General features: G+C 39.5%; 1 protein-coding gene across 1 annotated transcript in view; it reads left to right on the top strand.

The window, feature by feature from the left end:
• LOC100771374 (spectrin alpha chain, erythrocytic 1) overlaps positions 1–19,365 on the top strand; it is a 70,092-nt gene that overhangs the window by 19,208 nt on the left and 31,519 nt on the right. The window contains exons 17-28 of the mRNA XM_035445668.1: positions 1,896–2,139; positions 2,943–3,065; positions 5,624–5,841; positions 6,793–6,885; positions 11,408–11,545; positions 13,218–13,369; positions 14,389–14,575; positions 15,192–15,293; positions 16,940–17,031; positions 17,912–18,056; positions 18,702–18,883; positions 19,254–19,353. Of these exons, the coding sequence (XP_035301559.1) occupies positions 1,896–2,139; positions 2,943–3,065; positions 5,624–5,841; positions 6,793–6,885; positions 11,408–11,545; positions 13,218–13,369; positions 14,389–14,575; positions 15,192–15,293; positions 16,940–17,031; positions 17,912–18,056; positions 18,702–18,883; positions 19,254–19,353 (1,776 nt within the window). The remainder of the gene's footprint in view (positions 1–1,895; positions 2,140–2,942; positions 3,066–5,623; positions 5,842–6,792; positions 6,886–11,407; positions 11,546–13,217; positions 13,370–14,388; positions 14,576–15,191; positions 15,294–16,939; positions 17,032–17,911; positions 18,057–18,701; positions 18,884–19,253; positions 19,354–19,365) is intronic.

The raw sequence follows: 19,365 nt of genomic DNA, 5'->3' as shown, positions 1-19,365 counted from the left end.
TGCCCCCCACTAACATCCTACCTATCCAATACCCTTTCTGCTCCCCAGGGTGGGTGAGGCCTTCCATAGGGGGATCTTCAGAGTCTGTCATATCCTTTGGGATAGGGCCTGGGCCCTCCCCAGTATGTCTAGACTGAGACAGTATCCCTCTCTGTGGAATGGGCTTCCAAAGTCCATTCCTATGCTAGGGATAAGTACTGATCTACTACCAAAGGCCCTATAGATTTCCAAGGCCTCCTCACTGACACCCACATTCATGGGGTCCAGATCAGTCCTATGCTGATTTCCCATCTATCAGTCTGGGGACCATGAGCTCCCCCTTGTTCAGGTCAGTTGTTTCTGTGGGTTTCACCAGCCTGGTCTGGACCCCTTTGCTCAACACTCCTCCCTCTCTGCAACTGGGTTCTGGTTCTGTTCAATGTTTAGCTGTGGGTGTCTGCTTCTACTTCCACCAGCCACCAGGATGAAGGCTATAGGATGGTATATAAGTTAGTCATCAATCTCATTATCAGGGGATGACATTTAAGGTAGCCTCTCCACTGTTGCTTAGATTGTTAGTTGGAGTCATTCTTGTAGATCTTTGGATGTTTCCCTAGTGCCTGATTTCTTTTTAAATCTATAATGGCTCCCTCTAATATGATATCTCTTATTTCGTTCTCCTCTATTTTTCCCACAGACTCAACCTTCCTGCTCCCTCATGTCCCCCTCACTCCCCTTCTTCTCCTCTTCAATTTCCTAGCTCCTTCTTCCCTCCCCCATGCTCCCAATTTGCTCAGGAGATCTTGTCCCTTTCCTCTTCTCTGGGGGACATGTATGTCTCTCTTAGGGGCCCCCTTGTTTCCTAGCTTCTCTGACAGTATGGACTGTAGGCTGGTAAACCTTTGCTCTATATCTAAAATCCACATATGAGTGAGTACATACCATGTATGTCTTGTTGTGACTGGGTTACCTCATTCAGAATGGTTTCTTCTAGTTCCATCCATTTTCCTGTGAATTTCAAGATTCCGTTGTTTTTTCCCACTGAGAAAAACTCCATTGTGTAAATGTACCACATTTTCTCTATACATTCTTCAATTGAGGGGCATCTAGGTTGCTTCCAGGTTCTGGCTATTACAAATAATGCTGCTATGAACATTGTTGAACAGATGTCCTTGTTGTGTAAATGTGCTTCTTTTGGGTATATGCCTAAGAGTTGAATTGCTGGATCTTGTGGTAGACTGATTCCCATTTTCCTTAGGAATTGCCATACTGATTTCCAAAGTAGCTGTACAAGTTGGCACTCACACCAGCAGGGGAGGAGTGTTCCTCTTTCTCTACATCCTCTCCAGCATAAACTGTCATTGGTGTTTTTGATTTTAGCCATTCTGACAGGAGTAAGATGGTATCTCAGAGTTGTTTTGATTTGCGTTTCCCTGAGGTTAAAGATGTTGAGCATTTTCTTATGTGTCTTTCAGCCATTTTATATTCCTCCTTTGAGAATTCTCTATTTAGTTCTGTACCCCACTTTTTAATTTCATTGATTGGTGTTTTGGAATCTAGCTTCTTGAATTCCTTGTAATTTTGGAGATCAGCCCTCTGTCAGCTGTAGGGTTGGTGAATATCTTTTCCCATTCTGTGGGCTGCCGTTTTGTCTTGTTGACTGTTCCTTTGCCTTACAGAAGCGTCTCAGTTTCAGAAGGTCCCATTTATTAATTGTGGATCTCAGTGTCTGTGCTATGGGTGTAATGTTCAGGAAGCAGTTTCCTGTACCAATCTTAATATTTTGAAAAATATTAAAACCCTAGCATCACAGGAAAAATTAAAGTGATAGGGCCTCCACTTTTCAGCACATGAAAATGTCATCCATTCTTAATAAATTATATAACTTCCTGACACACATTGTTTTTCTCCATCAGAATCAAGTGGACACCCTCACAGACATGGCTGCACATTTTGAAGAAATAGGCCATCCTGACTCTGGGGACATACGTGCAAGGCAGGAATCCTTGGTTTCCCGCTATGAAGCTCTGAAAGACCCACTGGCCACTAGGAAGAAGAAGCTCATTGACTTACTCAAGTTACAGCAGATTTGCAGGGACTCAGAAGATGAGGAGGCCTGGATACAGGAGACTGAACCCTCAGCAACTTCCACCCATCTCGGTCAGTGCAGCACAATCAGACTGAGCAGTCAGGAAAGGTCCAAGTTCTCCAGACTGAAAGAACAAGATACAACAGTGAGGGGATAAAAGTTTACTCTTAGCTCTTCCATACCAGACTGATGAAATGTTATTCAGACCTCCATCAAAGTTTAATATTTAAATTTTAGACCAACAGATTCAACTTGTAAGAGAAAAATAAGCAATGGCATGAATTCAGGCCTCGGGGGAATATCTGGCATGCTTGGTTTTCTGAAGATTGAGCTGCTATTTTTTTTAAATGAAACTTCTTTACTGAGAAGAAATGGCTAATGCTGGATGCATCAAATGTATTTGTCTGAGTTATTGATGATCCTCTGAGAACTCTATGACCTACCACAAAGATTTTAAAGTGAACTGTAGATATACACTTTAGAACTCATTCATTCATAAGTGTAACTTCCAGGATAGTTGCTTTGATGGACATAAAAAGCACACACAAATATTGTACAACTTTATGCAGATGTACTGGGAGCATCTATGAAAGTCCATAGAGGGTTATGTCTGCAAAACCTTCATAAAAAATATCAATTCTGTTGAAATTGCGTGGAGAGTGTCTGGAGAGATGCTGTAGTGCTAAGTACAGAGAAAAAAGTCTGGAAATTAGAGAGGTTAAGCATGCTGAGGATAGAGGGAGGGTGAAGACAGATGAAATTTTCAGTGGTCATATTTAGGTGATACTAATATTGGGCCACAGGTGAAACATGTTTCACAAGCAAGTCCCACTTACAAGGATAATATCAAGCCTTATATTTTTTTTCTATGTAGGAAAGGACTTGGTTGCAGCCAAGAATCTTCTGAACAGACATGAAGTCATCTTGGCAGACATTGCCAGCCATGAGCCACGTATTCAAGTGATAACAGAGCGGGGAAACAAAATGGTAGAGGAAGGTACGTGTGACACTGATTGATTTTGCCAAAACTCCATCATGACAGACCTTGGGAAAGAAATTTAGATAATCTTAGTACTTAAAGTGAATTTAAAAGTAGATGGCATCACTTTTCAATTTAATGAAGATATTCCCTTTGAGTGTTTCTGTTAGAGCAGTATACATTGTGTTTTTTTAATAATCCTGCTGTAGAAGATGTTTGAATGCATTATTAAATCATCTCTATTTATTGCAAATCTGAAATCATTAAAATAAATCAATTTTAGTCTAATAATGAATGTGCTTCTTTGGAGAAGTTGCAGAATTCAAATCTAAGTTGCAAAGCTTTGTAAAACACAAGGCTTTTCCCTATGTGAGGGCTTCCAAATATCTAAAAGCTTTGCTTCTCGGGACACATTATATGAAAGTAATACAAAGGCCATGCCTTCAAATTTATCATTTCATGAAAGTTTAGTGACTATGCACACACTTGGCGCCCATACTTAGAAAGCTATACTCTCTAAGTAAGATGTTCAGATTTGAACATCATATGCCAAGTGTGGCCAAGAAATCCAGGTTACACTAAAATATTTTCCCTCTGTTAACAAGTCACTTATTAGTATCCAGTTAAAAGTATACATTGAAATAAATTTTGCTGAGAAATTTTTAGTTCTGAATTTTTATTCAAACCAATGAAATTTATTTTCCTTTTTTGTTGTTGTTTAATCTTTTGTTTTTGAATTTTATCTTGCCATAGAATGTATTTTTTGTTTCTCTAAATCTCTGACTATAGGTGTTAATATTTTTCTATTTCTTATTATATACTCATCAATTTTTGTTATATGTTTTGAAAATTTATTATTATAAGCAAATATAGCTGATATATTTGTCTTTCTGATCAATTGTAATTTCTACAAGATGAAATATCCTTTCTGTTCCCAGAAATGTTCTCTTTTCTGAAATTTACTCAATGTTTTTAATGTAATTATTTTGTTTGTTTTTTATTAGTTTTTGCCTCAAAGTTTTATGTTTAACTTCTTATATGGGCACTATTGATAAATATATTCATATGTATGGCAACTTAATGGGGGTATTCCACATTGTTTAAATTTTTATAGATATTCTGAGAGCAAAGCATTGGGAGCTATTATTCTAGGAATTAAAACACATTTTAATTTATGACATTTTAGCCTCAGATAGTATAGCATTTTGTGTGTAATCAAACATCCTTTAGTTCACTCTTCCATTTTCCCTCTTTTTCTGCTGTTACACAATTTAATTTTGTTACATTATAACTCTTTCAATGCTTTAACATTGTTTTGACTTCAGTTTTCAATTATCTTTGAATAATATTGAGAAAGAAGAAAGTTATCTCCATGTATTGACCTCTTTTGCTATTCCTGCTCCTTTGCACTGGTCAGGATTACCGTCTGCTCTGCTTTCCTCCTACTGAATGAACAACTTCCTCGGAGGTCCTTTGTTGTATGATCAGTTAACCATAAATCCCTTTGGTTCTGTTCAAGTGAATGTCTTAGTTTATTTTCCATTCATTTTTTTCAAGTGTATTTTCATTGCCTATTACAGTAGCTTAAAGATGCAAGTATGTTGCTCTCAGAGATGTGGTTTCTGATCTGAAGTCTGATGTCATCCACTTTCTGCCATGAATCTTCTTTTCCAGGCTCCTTTACCTTTCCCCTTTATCACTCATATTTGTTTCTTCAGTATGACAGCCAAAGGGCTTCTTGGGTCTTCATTATGATCCTTCAGACAGACTGTATCACTGGATGACTTGAAAGATAAGTCTAGTACTGAGATGTTTTTCTTATAACCCTACTTTGTGTTGATGGTACCCTTTCAGTTTATTGGGTTGTAGTTTTAAACTATCTGCAGATTCTGATGGATCCTAAGGACTGTATGGTAGCTGCCTTCATACCATTTCTCATCATCTCTTTGCATGTATACACATGAATTACCAGATATCCTAAGGGGCCTCACTGAATGTACTTGAAGCCTCAGTTCTGTGAAGTCCCTATCTCTTGAGTTCTCTGTCTCACAAGTTCTAGTTCTTGAATTTCCTATTCTCTATCTCATCAACTCAGGTTTAGATTGGATTAGTTTCCTAGCATAGAACCTCCAAACTATACAGGGCATAAGTTACAATAACATTAGGGCATCTCTCATATTTTCTTTTCCTTTCATTAATTCTCTGAAAATCATTATACTTTCCATATCAACCTGTTTTCTACTTTTAAGGGAGGATGGAGATCTGCTAGTCATGTTGAATCTAGAGAAGAAAAGGTTTGCAACCTCTGAGTCTTACGGCACTCCTGGGTGTTTGTTGTTGTGTCTGTATTCCTTAGCTTATACCAACTCACTCTCCATCACATACCTACATCTACCCCCTACCTATTACTGCTTAATCTCACTTAAGATAATCCAACTCCCAGAAATTCTATTGTAATCCTCACTAAATTGAGCATCATCTTCTTGCCTCTTCTTTTCCTCCAAAGCTTGATGAGAATTAGAACATGACAGCTATGAACGAGGGTCATACTCACTATGCCTATATCTGTTCCACAGGACACTTTGCTGCAGAAGACATAGCATCTAGGGTTGAGAGCTTGAACAAAAATATGGAGTCTCTCCATGCTCGAGCTGTTAGACGGGAGAATGATCTCAAGGCCAATGTCCAGCTCCAACAATACCTGGCAGATCTACATGAAGCAGAAGCATGGATTAAAGAGAAAGAACCAATCGTAGACAACAAAAACTATGGAGCTGATGAAGAAGCATCTGGGGTAAGGTGGGATGGAATGACCATGGTCCAGTGAATAGTCACCAAATTCTATCAAATTCTAGACTACCTAAAATTTTAGCAGTGATTTTTTTTTTCTTTTTGCCTGGATCTGCTGTGATATGCACAAAGTTAACAGAGATCCTAAAGGAATATGACATTTTTTCTAATCTCATAGAAACCCATAGATCCTACAAAGAGTGCCTAAATCCAAAGTCAGTGATCAAAGATCTACACCTGTCCCGGCCCTATTCTGAACTTTTCAGAGTCACCCTGAACTTCTACAGGCTAACCATGCCTTTAAAATGAGCATCTGAATTCCTTTATTCAAATGAAATAAGACAGACAGGAGGAACCTTAAGGATCGTAAATTACTTTCAATCCCTCTTACACCCACCAATATGTTTTGTTCAGTGTTGTATGGAAATCAACATATCTATAAAGTAGATTTCATTAGCCTTAGAAATAGTGTGTCTTTCAAGTTTTTCTGAAAGCCTGGTGGTGGTAGAGCACCCCTTTAATCTCAGAACTTGGGAAGCAGAGGCAGGCAGATCTCTGTGAGTTCGAGGCCAGGCTGGCCTACAAGGTGAGTCCAGGATGTCCAAAGTTACATAGAGAAATCCTGTATCAAAAAAACTAAAATAAAATAAATAAATCCTACAAAGTAAGATTATCCATAGTGTTTTCAACAGTCACATCCACTCACAGCTGTGATATATCTTGGTTAAAATGTGTGTAAATCTTAGTTAATTTTGATGTCCACAAACACATTGAAATTGTTATTCACTTGTTTACTGAAATGTCCATGAGTCATGCAAATGTGATATGAAAAGGAATTTTCTAATATAAAAGTAAGCAACTGAACTCGATCACATAATCCATTAATGGCAGTCGCTGAAGCACCTCCCTGGCATTCTGATATTTGCCCTAATTATCTTTCCATCACTAAATGCAGGCTCTTCTCAAGAAGCACGAGGCCTTCCTGGTGGATCTCAATGCATTTGGGAACAGCATCAAGGCTCTGAGGGATCAAGCTGAAGCCTGCCAGGTGAGAAGTGCTGTGTTCTGACAGTACTCACATCCCTCACTATAGGTGTAAAGGAATGCTGTTGCTGGCTCACACCCCCCCCACACACACACCGATTTAACAAACCAGGAAAGAACTGCAAAGAAAATATGAGTTCTGTAATTATTTTAGGTAAGAATTCTAACCTCTTTGTAGCATCTATAAAGATGTTTGCCAAAAAAATTTTCAATAAGCACTAGGTTTGGTAATATACATTTAGGCTTTCTCTTTTGCTCCATTTTATCTCTTCCATCCACATTTTCATTTTTATCCTCCTAATCCCCTTGCTTTGTGACCCGGCTTTTGTTTGAACATAAGGTTTATTAAAAATAGAGATTTGGGTTTTGATTAAAATAATCATATTAGGAAGTTAGTTTGTTAAGGGGCTATAAACCTTTTTAAATGCATAAGCAGAAAATGAAAATGGAACCACAGTAGAATATCAACACGGATGCACAGCATTCCTGCTTGCCCCTGTACCAGGCTGTACCCAGTGGGTGGCTGGACACAGACAGACACATCGATGCATCATATGGCATCAGGAAATGCAAGACGTGAGGGGCATTAAATAAGAGAATCCACAAGGGACGATTTACCTTCAACACCACCCTGAAGAGAGCATGCTTGGGAGACAAAATACTTAACAGAAATTAAAGTAGAAAGTGTACCCAGGAACAGTGATTTCTTTGTTTTTCTCAGATTTTTTTATTTGAATTAGAAACAAGATTGTTTTACATGACAATCCCAGTTCCCTTCTCCCTTCCATCCTCCCCTACCACCACCCCCCAACTAAAACCCTACCTTTCACATATCCTTTCTTTGCCCCCTGGATGGTGAGGCCTTCCATAGGGTGTCATCAGAGTCTATCGTGTCCTTTGGGATAGGGCCTAGGCCCGCCCCCGTGTTTTTTGGCTCAAGGATTATTCCTCTATGTGGAATGGGCTCCCAAAGTCCACACCTATGCTAAGGATATGTACTGAACTACTACAGCAGGTCCCATAGATTTCCAAGGTTTCCTCACTGAAACCCGTGTTCCTGGGGTCTGGATCAGTCCCATGCTGGTATCCCAGCTATCAGTCTGGGGAGCAAGAGTAACATGATGTTCAGGTCAGCTGTTTCTGTGGGTTTCACCAGTCTGGTCTGGACCCCTTTGATCTTCACTTGTCCTTCTCTACAATTAGATTCCAGTTCAGTTCAGTGATTAGTTGTGGGTGTCTGCTTCTACTTCCACCAGCTGCTGGATGAGGGCTATCGGGTAGCATATAAGTCAGTCATCAATCTCATTATCAGGGAGGGCATTTAAGGTAGCCTCTCCTCTGTTGCTTAGATTGTTATCTGGTGTCATCTTTGTAGATCTCCAGACATTTCCCTAGCGTCTGATTTCTCCGTAAACATAAAATGTTTCCCTCTATTATGGTATCTCCATTCTTGTTATCTTCTATTCTTCGCCTGACTCAACTTTTCTGCTCCCTTATGTCCTCTGCATCCCTCCTCTTCTACCTGTCTCATTCTCATAGCTCCCTCTCCCTTCTTCCCGTGCTCCCAATTTGCTCAGGGGATCTTGACCCTTTCCCCTTCTCCAGGGGACCATGTTTGTCTCTCTTAGGATCCTCCTTGTTTACTAGTTTCTCTGGCAATGAGGATTGAAGGCTGATAATCCTTTACTCTGTGTCTAAAATCCGCATATAAGTGATTACATACCGTGTTTGTCTTTTTGTGATGGGGAGTTCCATCCATTTTCCTGAAAATTTCAAGATTCCATTGGTTTGCTTTTTTTTTTTTTTTTCAGCTGAGTAGTACTCCATTGTGTAAATGTACCACATTTTCTCTATCCATTCTTCCGTTGAGGGGCATCTAGGTTGCTTCCAGGTTCTGGCTATTACAAAGAGTGCTGCTATGAACAGCGTTGAACATATGTCCTTGTTGTAAAAAATGTGCTTTTTTGGGATACATGCCTAAGAGTGGAATTGCTGGATCTTGTGGTAGACTGATTCCCATTTTCTTGAGGAGTCACCATACTGATTTCCAAAGTGGCTGTACAAGTTGGCACTCCCACCAGCAGTGGAGAAGTGTTCGCCTTTCTCCACATCCTCTCCAGAATTAGTGTTTATGATTTTGGCCATTCTGACAGGCATAAGATGGTATCTCAGAGTTGTTTTGTTTTGCATTTCCCTGATGGCTAAGAGTGTTGAGCACTTTCTTAAGTGTCATTCAGCCATTTTAGATTGCTCTGTTGAGAATTTCTGGTAGAATTCTGCACTGAAGCCATCTGGCCCTGGGCTTTTTTTGGTTGGAAGACTTCTGATGACTGCTTCTATTTCATTAGGGGTTATAGGTCTATTTAAGATGCTTATCTGTTCTTGATTTAATTTTGGTAAGTGAAATCTGTCCAGAAAATTGTCTATTTCCTTTAGATTTTCAAATTTTGAGGAATATAAGTTTTCAAAGTATGACCTGATGATTCTCTGGATTTCCTCTGTGTCTGTTGTTTTGTCCCCCTTTTCATTCCTGATTTTATTAATTTGCATGTTCACTGTCTGCTGTTTGGTAAGTTTGGATAAAGGTTTGTCCATCTTGTTGATATTCTCGAAGAACCAACTCTTCTTTATATTGATTCTTTGTATTGTTCTCCTAGTTTCCATTTTATTGATTTCAGCCCTCAATTTGATTATTTCCTGGCATCTCCTCCTCCGGGATGTATTGGCTTCTTTGTGTTCTAAAGCTTTCAGTTGTGTTAATTCTCTAGTGTGATTATTCTCCTGTTTCTTCATGTGGGCACTTAGTGCTATGAACTTTCCTCTTAGCACTGCTTTCATAGTGTCCCATAGGTTTGGGTATGTTGTGTCCACATTCTCATTGAATTCTAGGAAATATTTAATTTCTTTTTTTATTTCTTCCTCGACCCAGGAATTGTGCAATTGGGTGTTACTTAACTTCCATGAGTTTGTAGGTTTTCTGTAATTCATTTTGTTGTTGAATTCTAAATTTAAATCATGGAGTTCTGATAAGATACGGGAGTTTATTTCAATTTTTTGTACCTGTTGAGGTTTGCTATGTTGCCAAGTATGTGGTCGATTTTAGAGAAGGTTCCATGTGGTGCTGAGAAGAAGGTAAATTATTTTGTATTTGGATAGAATGTTCTATAGGTATCTGTTAAGTTCAATTGCACCATAACTTCTATTAGTTCCTTTGTTTCTTTGTTAAGTTTCTGTCTGGTGTTCCTGCCCAGTGGTGAGAATGGGGTGTTGAAGTCTCCCACTATAATCGTGTGCAGCTTTATGTATGATTAGAGTTTTAGTAATGTTTCTTTTACAAACGTGGATGCCTTTGTATTTGGGGCATAAATGTTCAGAATTGAGACTTCATCCTGATAGATTTCTCCTGTGATGAGTATGAAGTGACTTCCTTCATCTCTTTTGATTGATTTTAGTTTAAAGTCCAATTTGTTGGATTTAGGATTGCTACCCCCACTTATTTCTTGGGTCCATTTGATTGGAAAATCTTTCCCCAATCTTTAATTCTTAGGTACCGTCTTTCTTTGAAGTTTAGGTGTGTTTCTTGTATGCAGCAGAAGGAAGGATTTTGTCTTCTTATCCATTCTGTTAATCTGTGTCTTTTTATATGGGAGTTAAGACCATTAATGTTGATGGATATTAATGACCATTGATTGTTCATTCCTGTTTTTTTTTTTTTTTTTTTTTTTTTTTTTTTTTTTGGTGATGGTGGTGAAATCTGTCATTTTTCCTTTTGGCTGTTGGTAAAGTGGGATTATCTATTGCCTATATTTTTCTGTTTGTAGTTAACTTCCTTGGGTTGTAGTTTTCCTTCCAGAACTTTCTGTAGGGCTGAATTGGTGGATATATATTGTTTGCATCTGGTTTTGTCATGGAATATCTTGTTTTCTCCATCTGTATTGATTGAAAGCTTTGCTGGGTATAGTAGTGTGGGCTGGCATCCATGGTCTCTTAGTGTAGGTAGAATATCTGTCCAGGACCCTCTGGCTTTCAGAGTTTCCATAGAAAAGTCAGGTATAATTCTGATGGGTTTGCTTTTATATGTTACTTGTCCTTTTTCCTTTGCTGCTCTTAATATTTTCTCTTTATTCTGTATGTTTGGTGCTTTGATTATTATGTGGCGAGGAGGTTTCTAAAGTGTGGATGTATGTGTCCTTTTGAATCTGCATGGAGAATATTGTCTTTCCTACTAAAAAGCAGTAGTATATTGCCCCTCCCACTAAAAAAAGCAGTAGCCTGGCATATTCCATGCTTCTGATAAAATGCCTATGTACTGGTGACTATGTTTGTATTTTTCAATCTTCCTGCTCTCTGATAGGTGTTTCAGTAGTGCAGCATCCCTGACAATCACCACTGTGAGACCCAGCAGTCACATCAGAATTCCATCTATCCTCTCCTGGGAGGTCCTGGGAACTGCCCACCACTGTGAACTGTACAGGGAAAGACTTCCAGTGAGCAACTGACATCTGGTTTGTTTGTTTTTTCCCCAGCAACAGCAGGCAGCACCAGTGGATGAGGCTGGTCTAGAAGCTAGGGTCATAGCTTTATATGACTTTGAGGCCCGAAGCCGTAGAGAGGTCAGCATGAAGAAGAATGATGTCTTGACTTTGCTCAGTTCCATCAACAAGGTGATTTTTCTTGAACTTTCTTACCATCTACAACATGGGTCTTCCACAGCTCTCTCCTGACTTTACCAGATAGGTAGAGTTTGTTTGCTTGCTTGTTTGTTTATTTGGTTGGGTTTTTTTGTAGCGGGATGGTTTGTTTGTTTTTTCAAGACAAGGTTTCTCTCATAACCTTTGACTGTACTAGAACTTGCTCTCTAAACCAGGCTGTCCTCAAACTCGCAAAGATCTACCTGCTTCTGCCTCCAAAGTCCTGGGATGAGAGGTTGGTGCCACCACTGCCTGACTCAGATAGTTGTTTTAATGCCCAACATTTAATATTTTCTTCTTAAATAATTTATTAAGTAATATTTTTCTTAATGTACTGTGCAAGAGCAGAAAGATAGATCTATATAACTTTGGGTTTTTGCATTCTAATCTTAATTTTAGCATGAATGAAACAGTGAATCAAAAAATCTTAGGGAGTTAACTTGAAGATATATAAAGGTTGAACAACCTTATATTTTTATGTATTTACAGAATTAAATTGTCCTTTTCTTCCCATATCCTTGCTTTAGGGTTAGGAGAAACCTGATGAAAGACAATGGGCACCTTGGTCCCAGGCACTTGGAAGGCTGAGGCACAAGAATCTCTTGAGCACAAGAGTTTGAAATCAGCCTGAGCAACATAGAGACATAACATATTTAAGTGGGAAGAAAGGAAGAAGGAAAAAGGAAGGAAGGAAGGAAGGAAGGAAGGACGGAAGGAAGGAAGGAAGGAAGGAAGGAACTTATATTCCAATGACTTGAATTCTTATATGCTTATAAAGCCAGTGTTAAAACGATGAATGGAATTTTACAATATGTTTTCCTTATAAAAAATATTTTAGCCGGGCGTTGGTGGTGCATGTCTTTAGTCCCAGCACTTGGGAGGCAGAGGCAGCCTGATATCTATGAGTTCGAGGCCAGCCTGGTCTCTAGAGCGAGTGCCAGGATGGGCTCCAAAGCTACACAGAGAAACCCTGTCTTGAAAAACATACACACATACATACACACACACATACATACATACATATTTGTATATAACTACTCTCCTAAAGATCATAATAAGAAAAGAGCAGAATTTTGATTTTTGTTACTATTATTAAAGATAAGTGAATGTTTTTGAGAGGCAAGATGTTTTCTTATCAGAAAATCCAAGGGAAGTGCTGCCTCCTCTTTGCCTGTATCACATTTCACAGCATTTTCTCTAAGAAACTGGACTCTGGAGCAGCTAGTCTTCGAGAACTGGAAGAGTTTGCATTAATGAATTTCAGAGAAATTGATATATTTTAGTGCCTTGGAAGTGGGATGTGAGTTATCAGTTCTTACACACTGCTGTCAAACACAGAACCCACCACCAAGAAGGCAAGCTGATTCCTGAGGAGCCACGTGGCCCCTCACTTGCTTTTCAGCACCATGCCCATCTGGCATCAGATATCAGAGTCATTGATTCCAGGGGCTGACCTCTGCAATTCCTGCAACTCCTCCTCGGCCCTTTCTGTAATGCGGGGAAATTATGTACCACCTATGAGTGATGCTTAGTCCTTATCAGCCAGCTGTTCCTGTTCCTGGGTACTGTTGTGAGAATTGAAGCCTCTATGGTTTGTGATTTTTCGAAGAATTAAGGAAGGAGTGTGAATCTGTCCTCCCTTTAGGACTGGTGGAAGGTTGAAGCTGATGATCACCAGGGCTTTGTGCCAGCGGTCTATGTCAGGAAACTGGCCCCAGATGAACTACCAGGGTTTCCGCAACATCGACGAGAAGAGCCAATCAACATCCCCCAGCGCCAGCAGCAGGTAGAGAGCCTGTAAGTTCCTGGGATGGAGGCTTTGGGGAGCATTGGCTGTTATTCCCAGCTTTCCTCTCATAGTCCTATAACTTTCAGTTTAGAGATGTAAATTCACAAGTTTTATCCTTCACACACTTTAGTTTATATATGAAGAAAGGAAATCCTAGGAGTTAATTGTCTGTGTCAGCTCCTCAACCAGCTTCCTTCTAAGTCCGGGGACATTCATAAGAATGTTATATACTCTTTCATATCTAGCTGCCATGTACAACTTCTCTCTTCTATAACAAGAAAGTGATGACAAAAGACATTTTCTTCATCCACTGATACTTTAAAGATATTTAATTAAAATGTAATTACACAATTTCATGCCCTTTCCCCTCTAACTTCTCCATGTCCTCCTATCTGTCTTTTTCAAACTGATGTCCTATTTTTCTTTGATTATAGCTATATAGATAACAGGTAGATGTGAAAACATGTAAGTAAAACCTGCTAGATATATTTTGCAGTGTGTGTATGATTTCATGGATGACCATTTTATACTGGATAGCCAATGAAGAGGCTTTTCCCTGGACAAGGCTAATTAATCCTCCCTCTCTGAGCTGTCATGAGTTGCTGTAGTTCTTTGTCTTAGGGTGTGACTCTGAGATTTTTTTCCCTTCTGTGTTAGCATGTCAATCGATAGTGTTATTGTTCAGGTCTGGTTTGGGAAGCTATTTCTAGAAGATATTATTTCGAGAAGGCTTCCCCATCCTCTGGTTCTTACAATCTTTCTGCTGTCTCTTCCAGGATGTTCCCTGAGCATTGGGTGCAGGAGACACTTAAATGTTTAAATATAATATTATTCATCCATCTGCTCTTAATGTCTGTTTTATTTCCATTAAATTTCTCTTCTTTTTTTTACTGATCTCATTTTAATTTATTCTTCTTTTCCTTTCCCTCCATTTCCTCCTCTAGTTTTCTCACCCTCGCCCTAATCTGTTATGCTTTCAATGTTTTTCCACCCATTATATTACCTTCTTCTTTATTCCTCCACGAAGGTACCACTCCCTCCTGGATCGAGCAGAGGAACGAAGACGTCGCCTGCTGCAACGTTACAATGAATTTCTGCTGGCCTATGAGGCGGGAGACATGCTGGAGTGGATCCAAGAGAAAAAGGCAGAGAACACTGGGGTAGAACTGGATGATGTCTGGGAGCTGCAGAAGAAGTTTGATGAATTTCAGAGGGTAAGCAAGGGGATTGCTTAGATGTCTATTTTGGATGTGTTTGTTTCATATTTGTTAAATGATGATGGGGTGTCACAGGACTCATGTGGACTCAAAATATGAAGCATCAGTTGAGGTTGGAAGAGACGTGACCTGTTTTCACGGCCAGAAAATTACTATTTACCTCCTGAGAACCCGCTCATCAATTTTTTCTTCACTCATATTAATTCTATATCTCAAATAACACAAGGTATAAATCTGCTTCTTACTCTCTTTTCCTTTTGTTATTCTCCTTGTGGAGATAAACATATATATTGGCATGTAGACATATACTTGAGGTAGAAAATGTTTTGATAATATAAATTAACACATGGAAAATAATTTAAGGAATTTGAGATAAAGAGATACACTTCTGATTCCAAGTAAATGATAGTTCTGGCAAGTTTTGGTTGGTTGTTTGGTGTCACAGTGTTTAAGGACACAGTGCAGTGACAAATTTGAGAGCAATATATGTATGATAACTGATAGTAACCATTTAATTTAGTAACACTTAACTAAATGTGGGCCTAGATGACAGGCATGTACGGAAGGTCAAAGAAAAAGATTTGTAGTACTTTGGATGAATGTTCTTGTCTAGGATCTGAAGAGCAATGAGCCTCGGCTAAAGGATATCAACAAGGTGGCAGATGAACTGCTGTTTGAAGATCTTCTAACACCAGAAGGTGCTCACATACGCCAGGTAATCGCAGTCTCCCTCCATTCCTCCTTAACGACAGGCTTGGCTCTGAGGTCCTCGGTTTACATTGGTTGATTCAACTTCATATTCATTCTAAAGACCAGAAGGCAAGGGCAGTGTGAGACTGTAGAAAAGGCCAGCCATTTTTATTGTTTCAGAGAACTTCAGTAAAGCCGATTTACTTAGTGACATTTTCCAAATGTCTTCTGTGTTCTCACACATAACTTTTGGAGTGTGGAGGACAAAAAATTCTCAGACAATAAATTCATATTTAGCTTCAAGAGGCAGTATTAGGATGTGTAGGGATTACAAAGATGTTCCATTGATAAAGGATGTATTGAACAAATCATGAAGACCTAATTTTGGATCCTCAGAATTTAACAACCAAGCACCAAAAAACAAACATGGTTTTAGTCCCAACACTAGGAGAGCATGGGTGGACACAAAAGGCTCCCAGAGCTTGCTTGTCTAGCCAAATTGATGACATCTGAGTTCAGTGAGAGATCCTGTCTCAAAAAAAGTAATTGGGGAGTAATTGAAGAAGACACCTGACATCAACCTGTGGCCTGCAAATGCACATGTATACTCACGTGCACACACACACACACACACACACACACACACACACACACACACACACCGAAAAAGGAAGTTTAGAAGATATTGCACTGGGAATCAGGAAAGTTGTATTTAGTCTTGGCTTTACTCTGTCTATGTGTTCTTTGTAAAGATTGCTTAATTTGTAAGGAACTCGATGAAATAATCTTTAAATTTCCTTTTAACTTGTATTGCTATGTTCCATCAAATGGATCATAAAATTCCTATCTTCTGACCTTACCCAAAGTTAGATAGTTTATGTTGAAGTTGTAAACTATATGCAATTTAACTAGCCTGAGATCCTTTAAAATTGACCTATACTCACCTACCTCTTAATGCCTACTACACATTAAAAATTCAGTGCTCAGACATAAGAAAGCAAAGATAGTACACATAAGAGATCGGTGATTGTGGGAAAAGGTTATTCAAGGAAGTTTACTGGAAAAGACTGGTTTTGATAATCATAATGAAGGAGAATTTAAATGTCTCTCCCATCATTTTTAGAGATGGAAATGGGGGTTCTTCATCCACATTGTATCTAGACCACATTGTGTCCATTATGGGTTTGGTGAACATTTATTGCAAAGACCAGACTTGCAAATCTTGGTTTTCATAAAGCAGTAAGGATTACTTCACTTCCTCTTTCTTATGGTAGCTTTCTTGGAATTGGACATAGAAGGAAGATATATGAAAACACTGTGCTTATATCCCACAGGAAGCAAGTACGGCATTAAAAGGCTACTAGCTCTAAAGCTGTTATTGGCCTCAATAAATGTGCCAACATCTGACTACCAAGTCAACACTTTAACTCATTTTTGGAGGTTGTAATGGACCCTTTGTGACAATGTTGTCCTAGAACAAACAGTCCTACATATAATATCAGTTGGGAAGAAAGGAAAACCCTTCCTCTGAGGCACTTTCTTAAAACTATGCAAGAGAGAAGCAGAGCTGTGTTCGTTCTGAAGGGCTACCAGAAAAACAGGAGGTGACATGCCAATACTAAGCTGTCTGAGCTAGCTCGCTGACTAAATCCATATGTCTACTTCTTTAAGGAGTTGAACACCCGCTGGCATTCCTTGAAGAGGCTGGCAGATGAACAGAATCAACTGCTAAGCAGTGCCCATGCTGTTGAGATGTTTCACAGGTAAGCATCTTAACACTTAGATGGTACTGCTCCGCTACAGCCATGTCACAGGGCTCTTAAGTCAAGTCACTATGGAGAAGAGATGATAGTGTACAACCCTCTTCCTCAAAAAAGAGACAGTTTACTAACAGAATAGATTTTTCCAGCAAATTTTCCTCACCTGATACACTGGACACCCCAATATAACCAATATAACCAAGTTCAATATTCAATTAGTCATGGCACATAATTTGAAATTTAGATACGGTTCTATAATAGAGAAGGATAGACTGGGCTTAGGTCATTATGTTCTCAGTATAGATGTGCATGTGAGAATGAAGCATTTAAAAGGCTGCAGGAGTAGATTAAGAGTGCTTGCTATCTCTGGGAGGCCTGATCATTTTTGAAGGGAAATGGTGGAGAAGTAGATCTTGAGCAAAAAGGGAGGAGGGATGGAGGGATGCAGGAAAGCTGTGTTCAGGATGTATAGTATGGGAGAAGAATAAACAAAAAGAAAAATATATAAAAAGGAAAGTAAATGGCAACAGATCTCATACCTCTACCTTTTCTGTTTATTTATTCTTCTGTTTAGAATGACTTACAATGCAAAGGCAGGAAAAGTATTGTTGAACCATGTAACTCTGTAGTTGGTATACCAGGTTCAAACATGGGCTCTACCTTTTGGCAGTGACATCATCTTGAGAAATCCTTAAACTTCTATTTGCTGATACACAGGATGGAAATAATTACAGCATCTATGGCTCTATGTCCATGCAGCCTAGATGCCAGTATATCACAAGGATGAGAAGGGTGCTGAAGGCGATGAGGGCACGGCTTCTTTGTGAGCCAGCCTTGTAAGGCTTATCATTACTCTTGTATTCTTCACTCTTTTGTGTTCCAGAGAGGCAGATGACATCAAGGAGCAGATTGATAAGAAATGCCGGGCTCTTACTGCTGCTGACCCTGGCTCTGACCTGCTCAGTGTCCAGGCCCTTCAGAGGCAGCATGAGGTCTTTGAGAGAGACATCATCCCCCTGGGAGAAAAGGTGAGACATGTTTTCAACCTTTCTCAATGCTTTCTTCAAGTTTATTCCTGTAGCAGTGTGCCTTTGGTTCTCTTGCCAAAACCATTGTTCTTATTCTCTTTCTAAATCTTGCAGTATACTAATTTTTGTGCACTCTCTCTCAGGAAAAAAAGACATTAAAATATCATGTTCCCATGACCAATACTGAACTTTTACTGTCTCAATGAAGGCTTTCTATCCCTTTACATCTTTTGAGAATGCCAAGTGACTTAGACTTTTGGTCTATTGTGGAAACAAATGTGGAGGAGAAAATGAATATCCACATCCAGTAGGGTCAGACTATTTCTAGATATTGGGAAGTGTTCCCTCAGTCAGTAATTAATAAGACTATTCCTATCTCAAAGCCAAAAAGGGAAGACTAAAACTTTCCAGATATGCTGGAAGAAACCTACAGCTAAGCATCATCATACAGGGCACAAAGAATGTCTTCATATGAAGAATTAAGACCCAGCGGGTTCCAGGATTGATGTACCACTGAGGAGTAGGGTCACTCGTCCCATCTTCCCTATAACTTCTTAAAACAAACAAACAAACAAAAACAGCAAAGGTAATTTTGTCCAGTTCAGAAACTACCATGTGGTTATCAGAAGGCTTCTCTTTGTCCAGGTGACCACATTGGGGGAGACAGCTGATCGTCTCTGTGAGTCCCACCCGGATGCCACTGAGGACCTGCAGAAGAAGAAAACAGAGCTGAACGAGGCCTGGGCTACCCTACAAGATCTTACAAATGACAGGAAGGAGAGTCTGAATGAGGCCCACAAATTCTTCCTCTTCCTCAGCAAGGCCAGGTACAGCTCAAAAGGCTGACATTCACCAGGCAGGATGGGAAGTTTCTACACACTGCCCTGTGCAGAGTCCCTAGGAATAGCCTGGGTACACGTGTTATTCATTGCTGGGTTATGCAGACTATGTCCAAGTGTCATCTCCTGGGAGGCACAGAATAGGGAAAAAAGTAAAGCAGGTTTAATGCTTCAAGCCCGAAAATACTGTTGCTCAATGGAATGTGATGTAAATAGGCCAACTAAGAAAGCTTCTATAAAGCACATATAAACACTAGGTGTTGCCAGGAGACGAGTTTGGAGCATGGGTTTTCTTTCTGATGGGGGCAGAGAAGAATTAAGATAGCCATGATTGATTCTAATACATTTACTTCTACAGTGATCTAGAGAATTGGATCAAAGCCATTGGTGGCATAATATCATCACCTGAGCTGGCTGAGGACTTAACTGGCACAGAGATCCTGCTGGAGCGACACCAGGTACAGCTACTA

Source organism: Cricetulus griseus, chromosome 5 (assembly GCF_003668045.3).
Source record: "Cricetulus griseus strain 17A/GY chromosome 5, alternate assembly CriGri-PICRH-1.0, whole genome shotgun sequence".
Lineage (NCBI taxonomy): Eukaryota > Metazoa > Chordata > Mammalia > Rodentia > Cricetidae > Cricetulus > Cricetulus griseus.
This window is presented reverse-complemented; position numbering and strand designations above follow the sequence as displayed.